We start from the raw sequence: 17,592 nt of genomic DNA on the forward strand, positions 1-17,592 counted from the left end.
GTGTTTGACAGCCAGTTGCGTCTCATGAAATTTCAGTGTGGAAGTAATGAATCATGTTGTTGCTTCCTCTATTAGATGTAGGAAAAATAAAACATGAAAATATATTATAGTCCATTATTGTCTAACTGTTTTGAAAATTGGACACTATCTGGGCATTTTGTAGATCCATTTGTAATAGATGCTAGGCCTCTAAAGACAGGAGTATGTAATAATGTTAGGGGAAACACCCATACATTTAAGGGTGTGATGGCCATGATTTAGGCCACATGTTGGTTCTATACTTTTATATCTGGACTAGTCCAGAAATTAAAGGACTCTACACCAATGATTTGGTTTACCATGTTTATTTGCCATTATACTGAGTCAGTGCACTGGCTTCGTTATTTAGCTTAAAGGAAAACAATATTAAAACCAGATAAATTCCTTTAGACTAAAATGTTACTAAATGTGATTAGCACGCTTGAATTTATACTGACTCAAATTACTATAGGAAAGGCTCTAAATCTGTTATATTTTCATTTAAAATGTTTGATACTTGCTGTTGTTATTTCATTATATTTGGATGGACCGGTCCAGCAGCAGAGTTTCAAATGGAACCATTTTAGATGAAATTGTAAGGGTAGATGGAATAGACCAACTGTGAATTACTGGAGGGAAGATGGAATCTAGAGTAAATGTGATTTAGTATATGATGTGGGCAAGTAAAGGAAAACGATTGACTTGTTTTTACTTGTCATGATACACCCTCACTTTGCCCTTGTTTTGTGGCTACGGACATTTTGTTGTGTATTGTTTCATGTGTATGTGTGTGCGTGTTTATTATATTTGTGACCACAGGGGTGTTCGTTGGGGGTCAGGGTGGGTTTGGTGATTGGGGAGGGGTAATAGTGGGGGTTAAATTTTAAATGTTGACAATGTATATTTGTTGTGTATTTTATTTGTTATGTTATGAGTCAATAAAAAAAAGTTAATTGAGAAAAAAAACAGCCAGGATTTATATAACCGTTGGACATCTGGCTCGAGTGAATTACCAATACTTTTCTTCAGCAAGAGGCAAACCTTTCTGAATGCAATCATTCAGAATATAAGGATGCAGAATATGTCTGCTTTATTTATTTAGAAATATAACGCATTAATTGTTTGTAGTAGTCACAAAAATAGAAACATCATATTTGAAATCATATCTCAGACAGTTAATGACTCTATTAAAATGATAGCTATATACATAGCACATGATACTAACAGGAAGACTGTAAAATGGGCGGTGCATACGTCTTCATCCACATCAAACCAATCAAAAAGCGGTGCATAATTCGTCATCCAAATCAAACCAATCAACAGAGGTTTCTGTGTAGCGCAGCCTATCAGAAAAGCTTTTCTTAACTTTTCAAAACTTGCCCGCCATCTTGCGTATGCTGTACACTTCGGGCAGTTAAACGTTTGTTTATTGAACAGCTAAGGAACGACATTCGAAATAATTTCGTCTGGATATAACGTTTTGTGACTCCTGGAATCCTACAAATATAAAGGTAAAACTTCTCACTTTAATGCGAATAATATATTTGATAAAACTTGCTTAATTCGCTTAATATAACGAAAGCAATATTGAAAGTGTGAATTTATGCAAAACTGTTATAAGAAATTCCAGTTAGACAGTTCAACAAATAATTTACAAAACGAACAGATACTTTCTTAGAAAGTAGATTACCTAGTTTTATTTAATAGTATCTGGTTTAGTGCGTTTGGTCCACTCAAAAGTTATAACGTCTGATTTTGTGCCCGAACATGTGTTTCTGTTGTTGTTTTAGCCTAAATTAAAAAGGTTAATTCATTTTTTTTTTTAAGTATTTTACTCACCCTCGTGTTGTTCCAAACCTGTATTATTATTTTTTTTACTTCCTGTAGAACTCCAAAAGAGATGTTAGACAGAATGTTATTGACTGGCAGCCTCCGTCACCATTCACTTTTATTGAATGTATATTAAAAAAAAACAATAGTAGTGAATGGTGACAGACTTAATACTGCCAAACATCTCCTTATGTGTTCCACAGAAGAAAGGGAGTGTGAGTAAATGGTGACAGGACTTTCATTTTTTTGATGAACTATCAAACTATGAGCTATACTTTTAAAGAGAGAGTTCATCTAAAAAGGAAAATTCTCTCATCATTTAATCACCCTCATGCAATCCCAGATGTGTATGACTTTCTTCTGCTGAACACAAATATATTTTTAGAAGAATATCTCAGTTCTGTAGGTCCATACAGTGCAAGTAAATGGCGGCTAGGACTTTGAAGCTCCAAAAAGCAGCTAAAGGCAGCATAAACATAATCCATAAAACTCCAGTGGTTTAATCCATATCTTCAGAAGCGATCACTTTGGGGGAGAAATGGGTCTGTATTTAAATCCTTTTTTACTATAAAGGTGTACAGTTCACTTAAATATTGATCTGTTTCTCACCCATACCTAAAATATCGCTTCTAAAGACCTATATATTAAAGCTCTGAGTTTTATGGATTATTTTATGCTGAATTTATGTGATTTTTTTTTTTTTTGGGAAATTCAAATGTCTGGTTTCATGGTTTTGTCCAAGGTATGTACAAAGTTACAACATATAGAGATAAAAAACTTGTTAGCCTCAGTTTTATTAAATCTGTTAAATTTTCACAACATTTCTTTCAAATAATAGAATGCACTTTATTTGATTGACTCTTGTTGTGGTAACTCTTGTAGGATGGACACTCGCTTTGCTCACATGTACAAGCGGGACAGCAGTGTCTCTTTGATCAGGCTGAAGATGTCCAGACGCAGGTCTCAGTCTCAGAAAGAGAATCGAGAGAAGATAAAGAACCTTCGCAGACACCTCGACCAGCTTCCGGAAATTGAGCTCTCAATGGATGCATCCAGCATCATGGCCACACAGGAAAATGAACCCAAAACAAAGATGGCTAAAGGTAAATATGATAATTACTTTGTCTGACATTGTTCTGGTGTGATTTGATTTTCCTTTGTAAAGTAGTTAATACGTTTGTACATTTCATAATAGATGTGAATTCTGCGGCTGAGGAGCGAAAGAAGATGCTCGCTCGCTACAAAGAAAACAAGATATTGCAGAAAGAGAAGGAAAAGAGGGAGAAAGAGAAGAAAGGTGTGTTTAAGGTGGGCCTGTATAAGCCACAGCCACTTGGGTATCTGCCATTAAACTCTGCTGCACCAGGCAGTGCAAAGGTGAGTTATGTGAAACAGTCAGTGATGGTCTTGTGTTCATGTCAGTCAAATGTCTCAAACTGTATTTAATATTTATTTATTTTGTCATGTCAGATCGCAGAGCCTAACCAGTCCACAAGAGTGACCCGCTCTATGATGCACAATCAAAAGGTACTGTTGCTTCCTTGTTATATTAAATGTAGTTTTGCCTTCATGTAAACAAATCTTTGTGTAGTGGCGTATGTTAAAATAATGAATTATCTATCATGGATTTCTTCTGGGACAATTGAAAATCTGATGTTATTGTTTATTCTGTACTTCTGTTGTTATTACAGCCAACAATTGAAAGACAAACTGTTCCAAAGAAAGGTTTGTCCTGCGTTTTTAACTCAATTATGTTGTCCTAACTTTGTAAGCATGTAATTCTGGTTCTTTTCATGCCATCTCCCTCCAAAAAGTCTTATTTTATTCCACTAGATGGCAGCAAATATTATCAATGATATCGAAACAATTTAGTTGTTCCGCCTTCAAAAAAACCTGTAATGCCTTCATGCTGTTGAAGAAGAATCTTTGTATTTGTACAGTGGAGACGGCACCAACCACAAGAGCTCCAATCAAGAACTACCCGAAAGCTTCAACTGCTACCAAAGGCAGAGTAGCCACAGGTGACCCCTTACACAAATTTCTCCAATAAATAATCTGCTTCTGGGATTTAATTCAATTTTGACTTTGGAAGCCTCAGTCTTTCCTTCTGGTGACAGGGCGGGCTAGACAAAGACATTTTTTAGCACATTCAAAATCCATCCATCCATCTTCAACCGCTTATCCGAAGTCGGGTCGCGGGGGCAGCTGTTCCAGCTGGGGGCCCCAAACTTCCCTATCCTGAGCCACATTCATGTATACACATTTAATATATCTATATTAAAAAGGATGGCCTTTTACTGTAATTTGTACAGATCGCACATGGTAGAAACTTGAGCATTGAAATTAGTAATAGGCAGATTAATCTGTTATTGCCTTTCAACACATTGTTTTTGTATCCGCAAAATCAAAGATTGGTCGGCCTCTAATTCATATGTTTTGATGTATTGGTACAAAAGCTTTAATATGATGTATAAGCGGAAATTTTTCTTTAAAATGTTTTACTGATAAGCAATGTTACAAGTTCTAAGGCCTTGTTGAACGTCTCCTAGTAAAATAATCTGAGATTATCTGGGTTTGTTTTGAATGTACGTATATGGTATTCATTTAATTTTTTCAGATCTTAAAAAGTCTTAACTTGTATTGAACCCAACATATTCCTTTAAGCTCAATCAACAACATTTGTGGCATAATGTTAAAGGGGTCATATAATGCCATTTTTGTACAAGTTAATATGAATCTTTAGGGTCTAAATGAAAACTTTGTAATATACTTTTATTAAAAATCCTCATTAGTATTTTAAGAAAACACAAATTTTACCTGCTCAAAAACAGCTCTGTTTTCAGCACGCCGTTTCAGTGCATATGACTTTAAATGATAATGAGCTTTGGTCACCCCGCCCCTCCATTATGGAAAACATGCCGTAATGTACCCTGAGTGTAAACATTAGCCACATTCATTGTGAAGTGTGCAAGCGATTTGCAAAGATTAATATAAAGGTTAATAAAACGTTACACTTACTACTTCTGGAGGTGCAGAGGGAATATAAATAGTTGGTACCGAATCTTTTTTCAGCAGCAGCTTCTTAGCAAAACCAGCTTTATACTGACCCTCGTTTATAAAGCAGTCTGGTGAAAAATGATTCGCGCAAACATGAACGCATTGACGTTGCTCGTGGGGAATATTCCCATCGTAAACAAAACTCAGCCACTGCGTCTTCAGCGGTTCAGATTTAGGAACATCAAAATGACTGCTGTGTTCGTTATTACACCGAAGAACAGAACACCACAATCGCTTAGGCGCCATTCTGCTCCAGTGTATCAACAATGATGACGGACTATGATTGACAGCTCGCTCACGAGCGAGGGTGGGTCTGTGTTGAAACACTGCTGTCAATCAACAATCCTGGGAGGGGCGTCCGACCGTGTGACGTCACATGGTCGAACGGCTCGATTTGAGGCAGGGGAAAATATATAAGGAGATTAAAACAAAAACACTGGATGGATTTTTATCATAATAGGATGGTTGTGTACAGGTACAGCCAACACACATTTCAGTACAATCAACTTGAAAAAGTGCATGTACCATTATGTGACCCCTTTAAAAACCACAAAAACTCATTTTGACTCATCCCGCCTTTTTCTTTAAAAAAAGCACAAATCTGGGTTCCAGTGAGGCACTTACCAATAGAAGTGAATGGGGGACAATTCATTAACGTTAAAATACTCTGTTTTTGTATAGCCACAAGAAATAAACAATATGCATGTTATCCTGATTTTAGTATGATAAAATCAGGTAATAAACTTTTCTGTGTAAAGTTATAGCCAATTTTACAACGTTGTTGCCATGATGATGTAATGTCAACAAACCCTAAAATGACTGTAAAAATGACAATTTAAACAACTTTAAAGCTGATACACGAGTTTTAACAGAAGACATATAAAAATTGTATTGAACCTGGAATATTCCTTTAAAAGTGATTTTATTTAAAAACTATAACTTCTTTTTTTTAATAGTTGAACCACATGTGAGAGCTCCAACCACCAGATCATCTTCTAAAACAACACTGGGAGCTGTGGCTAAACCAGTTGGTGGTGAGTTTTATCATAACTGTCTTTGACTTTTCATGAGAGGGAGCTTAATTTCTTTTATAACCTATCCAGTGTTCTACTGGTGCTAAGTGGTGTGTGCGTAATCCTCCTAGATTCTAGGGTGCCAAAAACAAGATCAACTGTCAAGTGTCCTGCAGCGCTCTCTTCTGGCAGAGGGAAAGCCATACAAGGTAATGAGGCATCGTGGTTCTGTTTTTCTTGCATATTTTTTGACATGATACTGTACGACATTACATATTATTACATGGCTCTCCGGACCACTATGATTGGTCGTGGCATCCTACGATCTTTATATTGACTGCTAAAATGTATAATTCACTCTGTCTCGTATCACTCGATAGTCTGTTCTTCTCACATAATAAAATAGTTTCAACTCAAATCAATATTTGAAGTCCATTAATTCATTTCTTTGGAGAATAGTCATGTAATAAGCTGGATACTTTATAGCTAGCCGCTCACAAGTCCTGATCACACTATCGGGGCTTGTTTTTTGAAAATGACCACCTGACTGTACATTGGTAATTGCCATAGTGTTGCTCAATAGGCAGTAATCTTGATGTGTACATGTATCATTATTAATAAGAAGTACATTATCTTCCACAGGAAACACCAAGGCAAATGCTGGAAATGAAGTGAGACATCAATTATATATTGTTTTGTGTTTTTGTGGCTCTTCTCTTCTTTATATATTTTGTAAAAATTGGTTGTAATTGGAAAATGTATATTTTTAGCCTGCTGAGAAAAAGGACACAGAAGTTGATTCTGTATATCCTGAGGACAAGGAGGAACCAAAAGCGGCTCCATCCTCATTTGCCCCTCAGGGTTTTGTGTTCCAAGCTCCTGTTGGTCTGAGGTCCTTCCAGCCTGCACCCCTCTCCCCACGCACAGCCAGTGCTTTCCTCTCACCGAGGTACACAGGATTAATACTTATGAACTGAAGCATTGTCTTGCTAACTTTTAGTTTTTCATAGTTCTTCACGCATCTGTTGGACTTTTATTTATTTTTTTATTTCAGCACCATTTGTTTGATTGTTGCTAGGGTTCTAACAATACCAACAAAAATATATATTTTTCGATTCATTGTTTTTAAAATTTGGTCAGTGCTATATAGATTCTCAAAAGCCATGGCTCGATCTCTTACTCTGTGCGCACCCTTCACTACAATAAGAGGAAATCACTCGCATTTGCAACCAAATTTCACACTGAGACTAAAAATGTATATATTTGGCAATTGGATGTTAAATGTTTTGTTTTCACTAAATAGTGAATGTGTAGTATAGTGAAGTATTCAGCAGTAAGCTACTTTCACTGTGTATTGAGAATAAATGTTGTTCCAAAGACAAAATCCACGCGACACATTTATCATTGAATAATGTCTCTTTTAATATACTTTCTGTTCTTTACAGTCAGTTGTTGATCAAACACAAAAAAAATAAACATTTAATTGTACTATGGCATAGCACAGATGAGATGAAGTCATTCGAGTCTCTCTCATAAACATGCTCTCTTAAGGACGTTCTTTACAGAAATGCAGAATTTCCTTAGAGACAGTACCGGTTTTTAGTACGTGTTAAACAAATCAATGTAAATACCTGTAGATATTACAAATTATGCAATTAAACAATAAACATGAAACAAAATATAATATATGCAATAAAATATAATATTTATTCATTTTTAAATGGCTAAATTGTGTCAAATTATGAAAAACTAAATATTTTCATTTTGTACCTAGTTAGAGTCCCCTGTATATTATTTGACTGCATTACCTGGGAGAGAATTTATTTCATATGTAGGCAAAAGGTACTTTATAATATACCCATATGGATTGATATCAAATAGAATCGAGAGCTTGTGATTCAGAATTGATTTGGGAAATCAGTATTGATACCCAGCAATATAATTTTAGTAGTCGATACAAATGCCAGAGAAACTTCTCTATTCTCAATACTAGTTTTGATATCACACACACAAAATTGCAATTGAACACAATTGAACAATTGAAATGTTAACTATGAATATAAATTTGAACCAATATTGAGATTAAATTAAAACAATGCCATGTAGTCTTCAAGTCTTTCTTGATCCATGTACTGCTTAAGGTTTTTACATTTTTCAAGTATGCAATCAAAAATAAAGTACAAAGAAACAAAGCAATATAATAAGACACAAATTGACAATGTTTTACTGAAAATAAGATAAATCGTTCAGATCTTCTTGGAGATTACCATCATTTTCTCCAGGTCTAGACCATGCATAATCTGCGGCTGGTTTGACCCTTGTAACAGCACTCGTGTACAGAAATTGAGTCTGTTCTACCGATACTTTAGAAAGAATGGTATCATATAAAAAAAACTTTTTATCAAAACTACCAGTGCTTTTGACATCCCTAATTGTGGCTACACTCAGTGAAATAATACAGTTGTATTTCTTTCCTGTAGCTTTACTTCTGAGCCCAGCATGGAGCCCATCTTCCCCCCTCCCCCAAATCCTGCTCATCCTCTCTCCTCTCCTCCACCTTCTCTATGTACTCCTCCATCAGATAATTCCTCCTCTCCCCCAAAACATGTTCCCTGTGCTCCCTGCATCTCCTCCTGTCCTCCCTCTCTATCCTCTCTCCCTCCTGCTCCCTCCTCTCAGCTATCCACTTCTACTGCACCATCACCACCCTTGGTCCCCTTGGAGCCTCAACATGATGTTGCCTATTTCAGGTGAGCCAGAATTGTATCTTTGATAAAACCAACACTCATTCATTTGTATTGACTTTTAAAGAGGGCATGACATGAGGAATAAATGTTTCCTTGATCTTTTGACATATAAGTGGTCATTTGTACTATAACATTCTGTTTTTAAAGTATAAGTTCAGTTCTGTTCAGAACTGAAAACTTCCTCCTTAATAGAAAAAGAGCATTTATTTAAACCAAGCTGAAAAAATGTCTCGTTTGGAATTTTTGGAACTTGTGATTTCACAAGGACCAAATACATCAACAACGCCTAGTTTCCATCATTACGCCCTTTGCCCCGCCCACTGGTGCTCAGCCAGTCACACAGATGAAGAGGAGATGGGCCTGTCATGGTAGATTCATCCAAAGTGGACTTGCACAGGACACCTTCATGTGCCTGTCTGGATTTAAATACTTGTCTACATAAATGTGCTGTAGATGAACGGCTTTGATCATTATCATACATCTTGCGCCGCTTTTAAAAGACACAATGTCAAGTTATAACTCTAAAATGGAGACTCCCCATTGTCTTTCATTTAGCTGCGCTAAAACAGGCAGGTGTCCTGGACCATTTTTTGCACCCATATGTGCTATTTTTAATTGTTGGTGTTTTGTAAACATGCTCTCGATGGACGTCTTTGATGGTTTTGAAGTGTTTCTGGCGATGTGCGTCACGTTTTAAAAGCCAAAAAATGGGTCTCATTCTGCTACTACCACTTACTGGGAGAAACAAATGAATGTCTGTGTGTCAACAAACAGGGGAAAATGTAAGCTTCGTCGTCTCTGCTTTGGCCTGTTGAAGCCGGTTTAAGCACTCAACATCACCGGGGATTGAATTATGTGTGTGTTTATTCAGAAGATTTCTGGGTGAATTGCTTTTGAAATGGTCACAATATGATTAAAGCTTTGCAAAGGAACTGTTACTGAAAGATGGGGCAGCTAAAATTGGACAAAAAACTAAGTAACTAATTTAATTCATGAATATTTCATATGTCATGACTTTGATAGTTTATGGTGCTTCTTGAATGAACCTTTGAGTACATTCAGATGAAATATTTTGGGTGAACATTACGTGTTAACCCTGAAATGTAGTTTTACTGTTGTGTGGAGCTGGATATTTTCTTCGGATTACGTTTCAAATGTATTGGAAGGGCCACACTATGTAAGTCAATCACAACAGTGGGCATTTACATTGAAGTCTTAAGGGGGCAGGCAGCTTAAAACCGAGTGTTTCAAATAGAGAGCCAGATACAGGTTGGGAAATTATTATATATGACTAATGACTGTTTGGTGCAAAAAACTTTACTAACATTCTAAGTGGACCTCAGGGAATATAATAAAATTATTTAAAAAATGGCATGTCATGACCCCTTTAAGAGTAACTAGTAAATTTAATAAACTTTAATATTAATTTAATAAACACTTTAGTATTGTTTTAGAAATGAATTAAGGGCCGTTCATACAGGACATGTTATTGTATACAATCTGTGCTATTTACTTTTTATTTAGTTTATGTTTTTTTTGCATCTCGTGCTATGAACGCTGTGTTTTAAGAATCCACGTCAAGTTGAATATGTTAAACTTGAAAATTCTTCACAAAACCTCTGCCTTTTTCTTTTCTGCTTTTGCTGCATCTAGTTGTTTTTCGTTTTATGTGAATGGACCCCCAAGTCTACATTTATTACATGGCTCTTTGTAATACTTAATTCTGAATGGGGAAATCGCAGCATTCTGTGGTTAATATTTTATAATGTAAAGAAAATTAATAAAATAATTTAAGATAAAATCAATAGGGATCAAAGGGATAATCTCTGGTCAACCTTTCTGGTTGATATAATACCCTGGGTTTATTTAGCAAAAAAGACTGGCTGACTGTACATTTATCCCTGACGTATTTGTGTATCATTGTATTTGTCACCTTAATAGAGCAGTGATGGCCACTGAGACGGACTGCTTGACTGAGCTCTCTAAGTTTTGGGAGTCACGATTTGATGATACTTCTATCCCAGAGGAGAGTACGTGTTTAGTTTGGATCAACATTTAATTCAAACCCATCTTAAAAGGATTGTTCACCCAAAAAGGAAAACACTCATCAGTTTCTCACCCTCATGCCATTCCAGATGTTTATGACTTTCTTTCTTATGCAGAACACAAACAAAGATTTTTGGAAGAATATTTCAGCTCTTTAGGTCCATACAATGCAAGTGAATGGTGACCAGACCTTTTAAGCTCCAAAATTCACAAAGGCAGCATAAACGTAATCCATAGGACACCAGTGGTTTAATAAATGTCTTCAGTGATGTGATAGGTGAGGGTGAGAAACATCAATATTGAAGTCCTTAGCATAAATCTGCACTTTCACTTTCAAAATGTGAAAGTGGAGATTGATAGTAAAAATACTTTTAATATTAATCTGTCTCTCACCCACACCTATCATATCTCTTTTGAAGACATGCATTAAACCACTGGAGTTTTATGGATTACATTTATGTGTTTTTTTTTTGTTGTTTTTTTTGGAGCTTAATGTCTTTTCACCATTCACTTGCATTGTATGGACCTACAGAGCTGAAATATTCTTCTAATATCTTTGTGTTCTGCAGAAGAAAGTCATACACATCTGGAATGGCATGAGGTCAAGTAAATGAGATCATTTAAATTTTTGGATGAACTATCCATTTAAATCAACGTCATCGACAGTAAGTGTTTATCCCCTGTTCCTGCAGTAAGAGATCTGATGCGCACAGCAGTGGGTCAGGCCAGACTGTTGATAAAGGAGCGTTTTGGACAGTTCAATGGGCTGGTGGATGACTGTGACTTGGGTCGTGGAGAGAAAATAACCACCTGCACTGACTTGCAGGGCTTCTGGGACATGGTTTACTTTCAGGTAGATTGTAGTTCACTCAAATATTTGCTCAATGATATATGGTTAATCCTTTTAGATGTTTTTCCTAAACTTTAAAATTGTTTTAGGTGGAAGATGTTAACAAGAAATTTTACGCTTTGAAAGAGGCAGAAGCAAGGGACTGGAAAGAAGCAGAAGACAAGCTTGCCCCCAGAAAAAGAGTGGTCAAAGTAAACCTACCAGATTATCAGCTTTATAATAATGTTGCATTTTAAAGGTGAAGTGTGCCATTTTTGTCTTCATGAAAGAGCTATTTTGAACTGATAAGTCTATGTGGTGGTGTATCCTACAGAAGCCTCCTGTTGCAAGAGGGAAGGCTGCAGTAGGTGGAGGTGCTAGCACTGGAGCTAAGAATCGACTGGCTGCTGTAAAGGCTGCCATGAGAGCCAAGCAAGCTGCTGAACTGAAAGCTACTGAAACTTTAGCCAACAATCAGGATGACACGAGCACTGTCACTGCGGGCACTGCCAATACACTTCCTGCACAGTCTGTGGTGTTTCATGGAGGCTTCTTCCAGGTGGAAAGCCCAGTCAAACCATTAGGTAAGAATGTAATGCATTACTGCACCTTTTTTAGCATTTGGGATTTTTAGCATGATAATAATTGTATTTGTTCTGGGTTTCCACATTCTTGGAAAACCTACAAATATCAGGAAATTTTGACTTCAATCTCCTATAAAAGAATTAGTTCTCACAAACAACTGAAAGTCATGGACTTTATTAAAAACTTTTGAAGTCATGTAAACTTCGAAGTTAAAATATGAATATAACTCATCCTCAATAAACATGATTGGTGGGCAGACATTAGCTGCTTTTCCACCATCAGGCCAAACGGTTCTGAGCATGGTAAAGAATGTTTATAGTAGCATTTCCACTTGAGCTTGGCAAGATTATAAACTGTTCTTTGCCCTGGATTCTCGACATGGTTAGCTAACAGTACTCAACCGTGCTGGTAAATGGCTTTAGTATGTGGCGAAAAACAATTGTCAATTTGCCAACACAAAGGTAAATTTTGGTGCTTTTTGTTGTCTCTAGCTTGCCAAGTTTGGTAATTTTGCTGAAGTAAATAAAATTATTGTATGTTTAGTATATCTACATGATTTTGTGATTATGCTTAAACTAGTGTTGAAGCTGACATTTATTTTTTACACATTTCATCAGGGAAGCAGATTACGAGCTCATTAAAACTCTGAATATATAAATTTACTCATGTACTATTTTCATAGAATACTTATAAAACATTTTGTCAATAAATATTCAATTTAGCTAGTGATCGGAGTAAAACCATGGGGGAAAGGAACATGGCACACTCACTCCAATGTTTACCTTTCATACCGTAGCCACAGACGGATCAATTACATACATTCTCCTGAATTCGCCCCACCACAGTGGAAAAAGTAACTGTAACCGTGCCAACTTGTCTGCATCATTACGGAAAGGTATAGTTTTGCAATTATATTAGAGTTCTAAACTGAAATGTTTATATTGCGTTGAAGTAGCTAATAAAATGTAGATCTTGCATTAAAAAATAATTTGGGCACACTTTGAGTAGCCAATGTCTTTCAGCTTGAATTATATCTAATTTTATATTCTACAGTGCATCTGGAAAGTATTCACAGCGCTTCACTTTTTCCGCAATGTTACAGAATTTAATCCATTTTGGAATAAGGCATTATTTTACTCAAAATTCTACAAACAATACCCCATAATGTCAACGTGAAAGAAGTTTGTTTGAAATCTTTGCAAATGTAAAAAATAAAAAATGAAAACATCACATGTAGTGTAGTATACACCGCCTTTGCTCAATACTTTGTTGAAGCACCTTTGGCACCAATTACAGCCTCAAGTCTTTTTGAGTATGATGCTACAAGCTTGGCACACCTATTTTTGGGCAGTTTCTCCCATTCTTCTTTGCAGGACCTCTCAAGCGCCATCAGGTTGGATGGGGAGCATTGGTGCACAGCCATTTTTAGGTCTCTTCAGAGATGTTAACTCTGGTTTAAGTCTAGGTTCTGGCTGGGCCACTCAAGGACATTCACAGAGTTGTCCCGTAGCCACTCCTTTGTTATCTTTGCTGTGTGCTTAGGGTCATTTGTCCTGTTGAAGATGAACCTTCGCCCCAGTCTGAGGTCCAGAGTGCTCTGGAGCAGGTTTTTCATCAAGGATGTCTCTGTACATTGCTGCATTCATTGCCGATCCTGCCACTGAAAAACATCCCCACAGCATGATGCTGCCACCACTATGCTTCACTGTAGGGATGGTATTGGCCAGGTGATAAGCGGTGCCTGGTTTCCTCCAGACATGATGATTGCCATTCAGGCCAAAGAGTTCAATCTTTGTTTCATCAGACCAGAGAATTTTGTTTCTCATGGTCTGCAAGTTCTTCAGGTACCTTTTGGCAAACTCCAGACGGGCTGTCATGTGCCTTTTACTGAGGAGTGGTTTCCGTCTGGCCACTCTACCATACAGGCCTGATTGGTGGAGTGCTGCAGAGATGGTTGTTCTTCTGGAAGGTTCTCCTCTCTCCACAGAGAAACGCTGGAGCTCTGTCAGAGTGACTATCCGGTTCTTGGTCACCTCCCTGACTAAGGCCCTTCTCCCCCGATCGCTCCGTTTGGCCAGGTGGCCAGCTCTAGGAAGAGTCCTGGTGGTTCCAAACTTCCATTTACGGATAATGGAGGCCACTGTGCTCATTGGAATCTTCAATGCTGCAGACATTTTTCTGTACCCTTCCCCAGATCTGTGCCTCAGTACAATCCTATCTTGGAGGTCTACAGACAATTCCTTGGACTTCATGGCTTGGTTTGTGTTCTGACATGCACTGTTAACTGTGGGACCTTACAAGTGTGTGCCTTTCCAAATCATATCCAATCAACTGAATTTACCACAGGTGGACTCCAGTCAAGTTGTAGAAACATCTCAAGGATGATCGTTGGAAATGGGTTGCACCTGAGCTCAATTTTGAGTGTCATGGCAAAGGCTGTGAATACTTTTGTACAAGTGATTTATTTAAAAAAAATAAATTTTGGGGTATTGTTTGTAGAATTTTGAATAAAATAATTAATTTAATCAATTTTGGAATAAGGCTGTAACATAACAAAATGTGGAAAAAGTGAAGCGCTGTGAATACTTTCTGTTTTGGGTGTCTTTTGGCTTTAGTTATTGTTTGCACAATCGTTTGTTGTTATAATGCAAATGTAGAGTACAATCAAAACTTAGGCTAGCTCAACAACATTATGCAAACTGTGATATTAAATAATTTTTTCGATCAATCATCAGTGTAATCGTCAGATTACTTGCTTACAAACATAATCGATAGTGACAGCCCTAAGTTCACCCAAAAATGAAAATTCTCTCATTTACTCGCCCTCATGCCATCCCAGATGTGTATGAATTACTTTCTTCAGCAGAACACAAACAAAGATTTTTAGAAGAATGATGATCAGACCATTAAAGCACAGACAATCGGAGTAAAATTAATCCGTATGTCTCCAGCGGTTAATTGAATGTCTTCTAAAGTGAAATGGTTGCTTTAGGTGAAAAACAGATTAAAGTCCTTTTCATTATAATTGTTTGCTATCGGTCGCTCTCTGATGCACATCCATGAGGGCACTCGTATTCATTTCTATGTGCATTACATCTCTTAAATTCTCATCCGCCACAATATTATTATTATATTATACCTCCATATTCATTATTCGCTTCAGGGAATGAACGGCATCATCAAGCGCCACTTTTCACTATAATAGTTTACGACTGGTCGTTCTCCAAAGCACGTCCACTGGGGGACTCTGTTCATGCTGCCTCTTGAGTGATGTAAGCGTGTTGGCATGTTCTCACAAGAACTGATGCGATACAACCGGCAGCTCAATTTACAAAAAAGAATGCTGTTTACAAGCTTGGTTTTGCTTTATTTTGAATATGCCAGCTTGTTTGTGACCAGCAAGAGGTAGCATGAACCGAGTTCCCCAGTGGACGTGCTTTGGAGAACGACCAGTCGTAAACTGTTATAGTGAAAAGTGGCGTTTGACTATGGCATTTATGCCCTTAAACAAATAATGAATATGTAGGTATAATATAATATTAATATTGTGTAGGATGTAGGGTTGTGCCGATGGACGATGTGATGGCTGACCAACATCACGATGTAGAGCCACCATCGTGATGCCACGCCCCCTTTTGCAAGTCTTGCTAGTGTGACTCACTAATCCTAGTCTCTTCTATAGTTAACCTAAAAACTTTGCAGGGATTGCTCTGTAAATTAAATTGAGAATATAACTAATGCATATATGCTATTTTAAATACTGTAGTATATGCCAGAGACGTGACGTGTTAGTCTGTGAAAATACCGTGTCAGGCAGGCTACACAAATATTGAATGTGCATTTCCATGAATACGCAACCTATGGGGACCAGTTTTTTAAATGAGTCAATCTCCAATTTTCTTTTCTAAGTAGGAAATAAATGCATTTTGACAAGAAAAGTATATAGTCAAATTTCAGTACTTTCAAAATCTGCGTTTAACTATGAGAAATGATGTAATTTTAAACATTTTAATCAACTGACAGCACTATTTTAAAAATATTATATTTTGTGGGGGTTTTTTTTTCTGGATAATTTTCTTTTCAGGGGCTGTTAGAAGATCGTCTCGAATCAGTGCAGTTCCTTCACCCCATGGTTCGAAGTTCAGCACACCAGGCAGACAGTGCAGATCTAATAAGGTCTCATGTGACTCTCCTCTACCCTGCATATCTCTACCCACCACACCTACTCGAAACATTCACCCTGATGTATTACACGTCTCCACCCCTCAACATTCTGCTGAGCTCCAGCTAGTGTCACCCAACGCCCCTCAGATCAGCCCTGAACACAAACAAACCGCACACATTTTGCCAGACACCGAGCCCTGTGCAAGCAACAAACCTCATTTTGATTTGAGCACCATCCATTCCTCGCATATTGGTGGACCAGCTAATTGTCCAGTGGACCAATCACATGGTACAGTAAAGTCCCATGTCTCAGCCAGCCAATCTGAAATGGAGCCAACTGTTGATTCTTCAGAAGCTTGCCCTCAGATTGAGGACTGTATTCCAGAATCTAAGTTGTTTAGCCCTTCCTCCAAAGAGAAAGCAGATGAGAACATGATTTCTGAAGATGTTTTGCCTGTCCCAGCTGGAGCAGATGCCTGTCCAGGTGCTCTTCCCCAGTGCTCCTCTCACGACTCAGAAACAGTGGATGCAGAGCTCAGTGTTTGTGCTCCTTCCTTCCCTACCCTGATGCCCTCCACTCCAAACAAAGATCTCCCCATTTCTACAGCATATAGTAATGATGTTGCCTGTGATGGGTAAGCCTTTTTAAAACCAATGTGGCCTGAAGTAACAAGCATTTTTCGATGGTTTTTGGTTTACAATCCTATACTCTTTATTTTTCATTGTCCATACAGCCCTCCAACCAGTACAGATGTTGAAATGACTGAAAATCAAGATGCTGAGGTGATAATCTAAGTCAGCTCACACTCATGTTGTCCCAAACGCCAATAACTTTCTACCACTGAACATAAAAGGAGATGTTGATGCCTCAGTCACCGTTCACCTTCATTGTTTGGGGAAAAAAAGATGGAATGATGACTGAAACTAACATGATGCCTCAAGCCCAAAGTATACTTCAGTTTTGCAGTGAATGCTTGTCGTCTGCGTACAGTCGAACCCTGGTCTTTCAAAGTATACTTCATTTGACTGCGTGCATACACAGAAGGTTGACTACTGTAAGATACTGGACTATTCATCTTCAAGAGTTTAGAGACAAAGATATCTTTATATTCCTTCAGACTCGAGTTATTCAAATGCAGGTATCTCCTGACATCCTTACACACATGCTCTTGATGTGCACATTCACTGCTATTGTTTCCATCTTTGTCATGAATGCGCCTGGAATTACTTGCACTAATTAGTGGGTCCACTAGGTGGCAACACTCACAATTGAGCCGTACTTTCACAAAGAAGCTTTAGAAGA

The 17,592-nt window shown here is 37.5% G+C and overlaps 1 protein-coding gene across 1 annotated transcript; it reads left to right on the top strand.

The window, feature by feature from the left end:
* The first annotated feature begins 1,422 nt into the window (after positions 1–1,422).
* Positions 1,423–17,555, top strand: LOC127627207 (disks large-associated protein 5-like). The gene is made up of 17 exons (XM_052103496.1): positions 1,423–1,529; positions 2,731–2,951; positions 3,044–3,225; positions 3,319–3,375; positions 3,540–3,573; positions 3,789–3,869; positions 5,862–5,939; positions 6,050–6,127; positions 6,561–6,589; positions 6,689–6,867; positions 8,399–8,668; positions 10,607–10,695; positions 11,404–11,564; positions 11,651–11,752; positions 11,875–12,124; positions 16,210–16,924; positions 17,024–17,555. Exons 2-17 carry the CDS (start codon positions 2,732–2,734, stop codon positions 17,082–17,084), a joined length of 2,586 nt encoding a protein of 861 aa, XP_051959456.1. The 5' UTR covers positions 1,423–1,529; position 2,731; the 3' UTR covers positions 17,085–17,555.
* The last annotated feature ends 37 nt before the right edge of the window (positions 17,556–17,592 follow it).

The sequence above is a fragment of the Xyrauchen texanus genome, chromosome 33, assembly GCF_025860055.1.
Source record: "Xyrauchen texanus isolate HMW12.3.18 chromosome 33, RBS_HiC_50CHRs, whole genome shotgun sequence".
In the NCBI taxonomy this organism is placed as follows: Eukaryota; Metazoa; Chordata; class Actinopteri; order Cypriniformes; family Catostomidae; genus Xyrauchen; species Xyrauchen texanus.

What these genes read in the sequence shown, in the direction of transcription:
- LOC127627207 (XM_052103496.1), top strand. Translation starts at nt 2,732, where the DNA reads ATGGACACTCGCTTTGCTCACATGTACAAGCGGGACAGCAGTGTCTCT. An exon ending in CAGAGGGAAAGCCATACAAG is followed by an intron (nt 6,128 to 6,560) that starts GTAATGAGGCAT and finishes TATCTTCCACAG; the next exon opens with GAAACACCAAGGCAAATGCT. An exon ending in AATGATGTTGCCTGTGATGG is followed by an intron (nt 16,925 to 17,023) that starts GTAAGCCTTTTT and finishes TTGTCCATACAG; the next exon opens with CCCTCCAACCAGTACAGATG.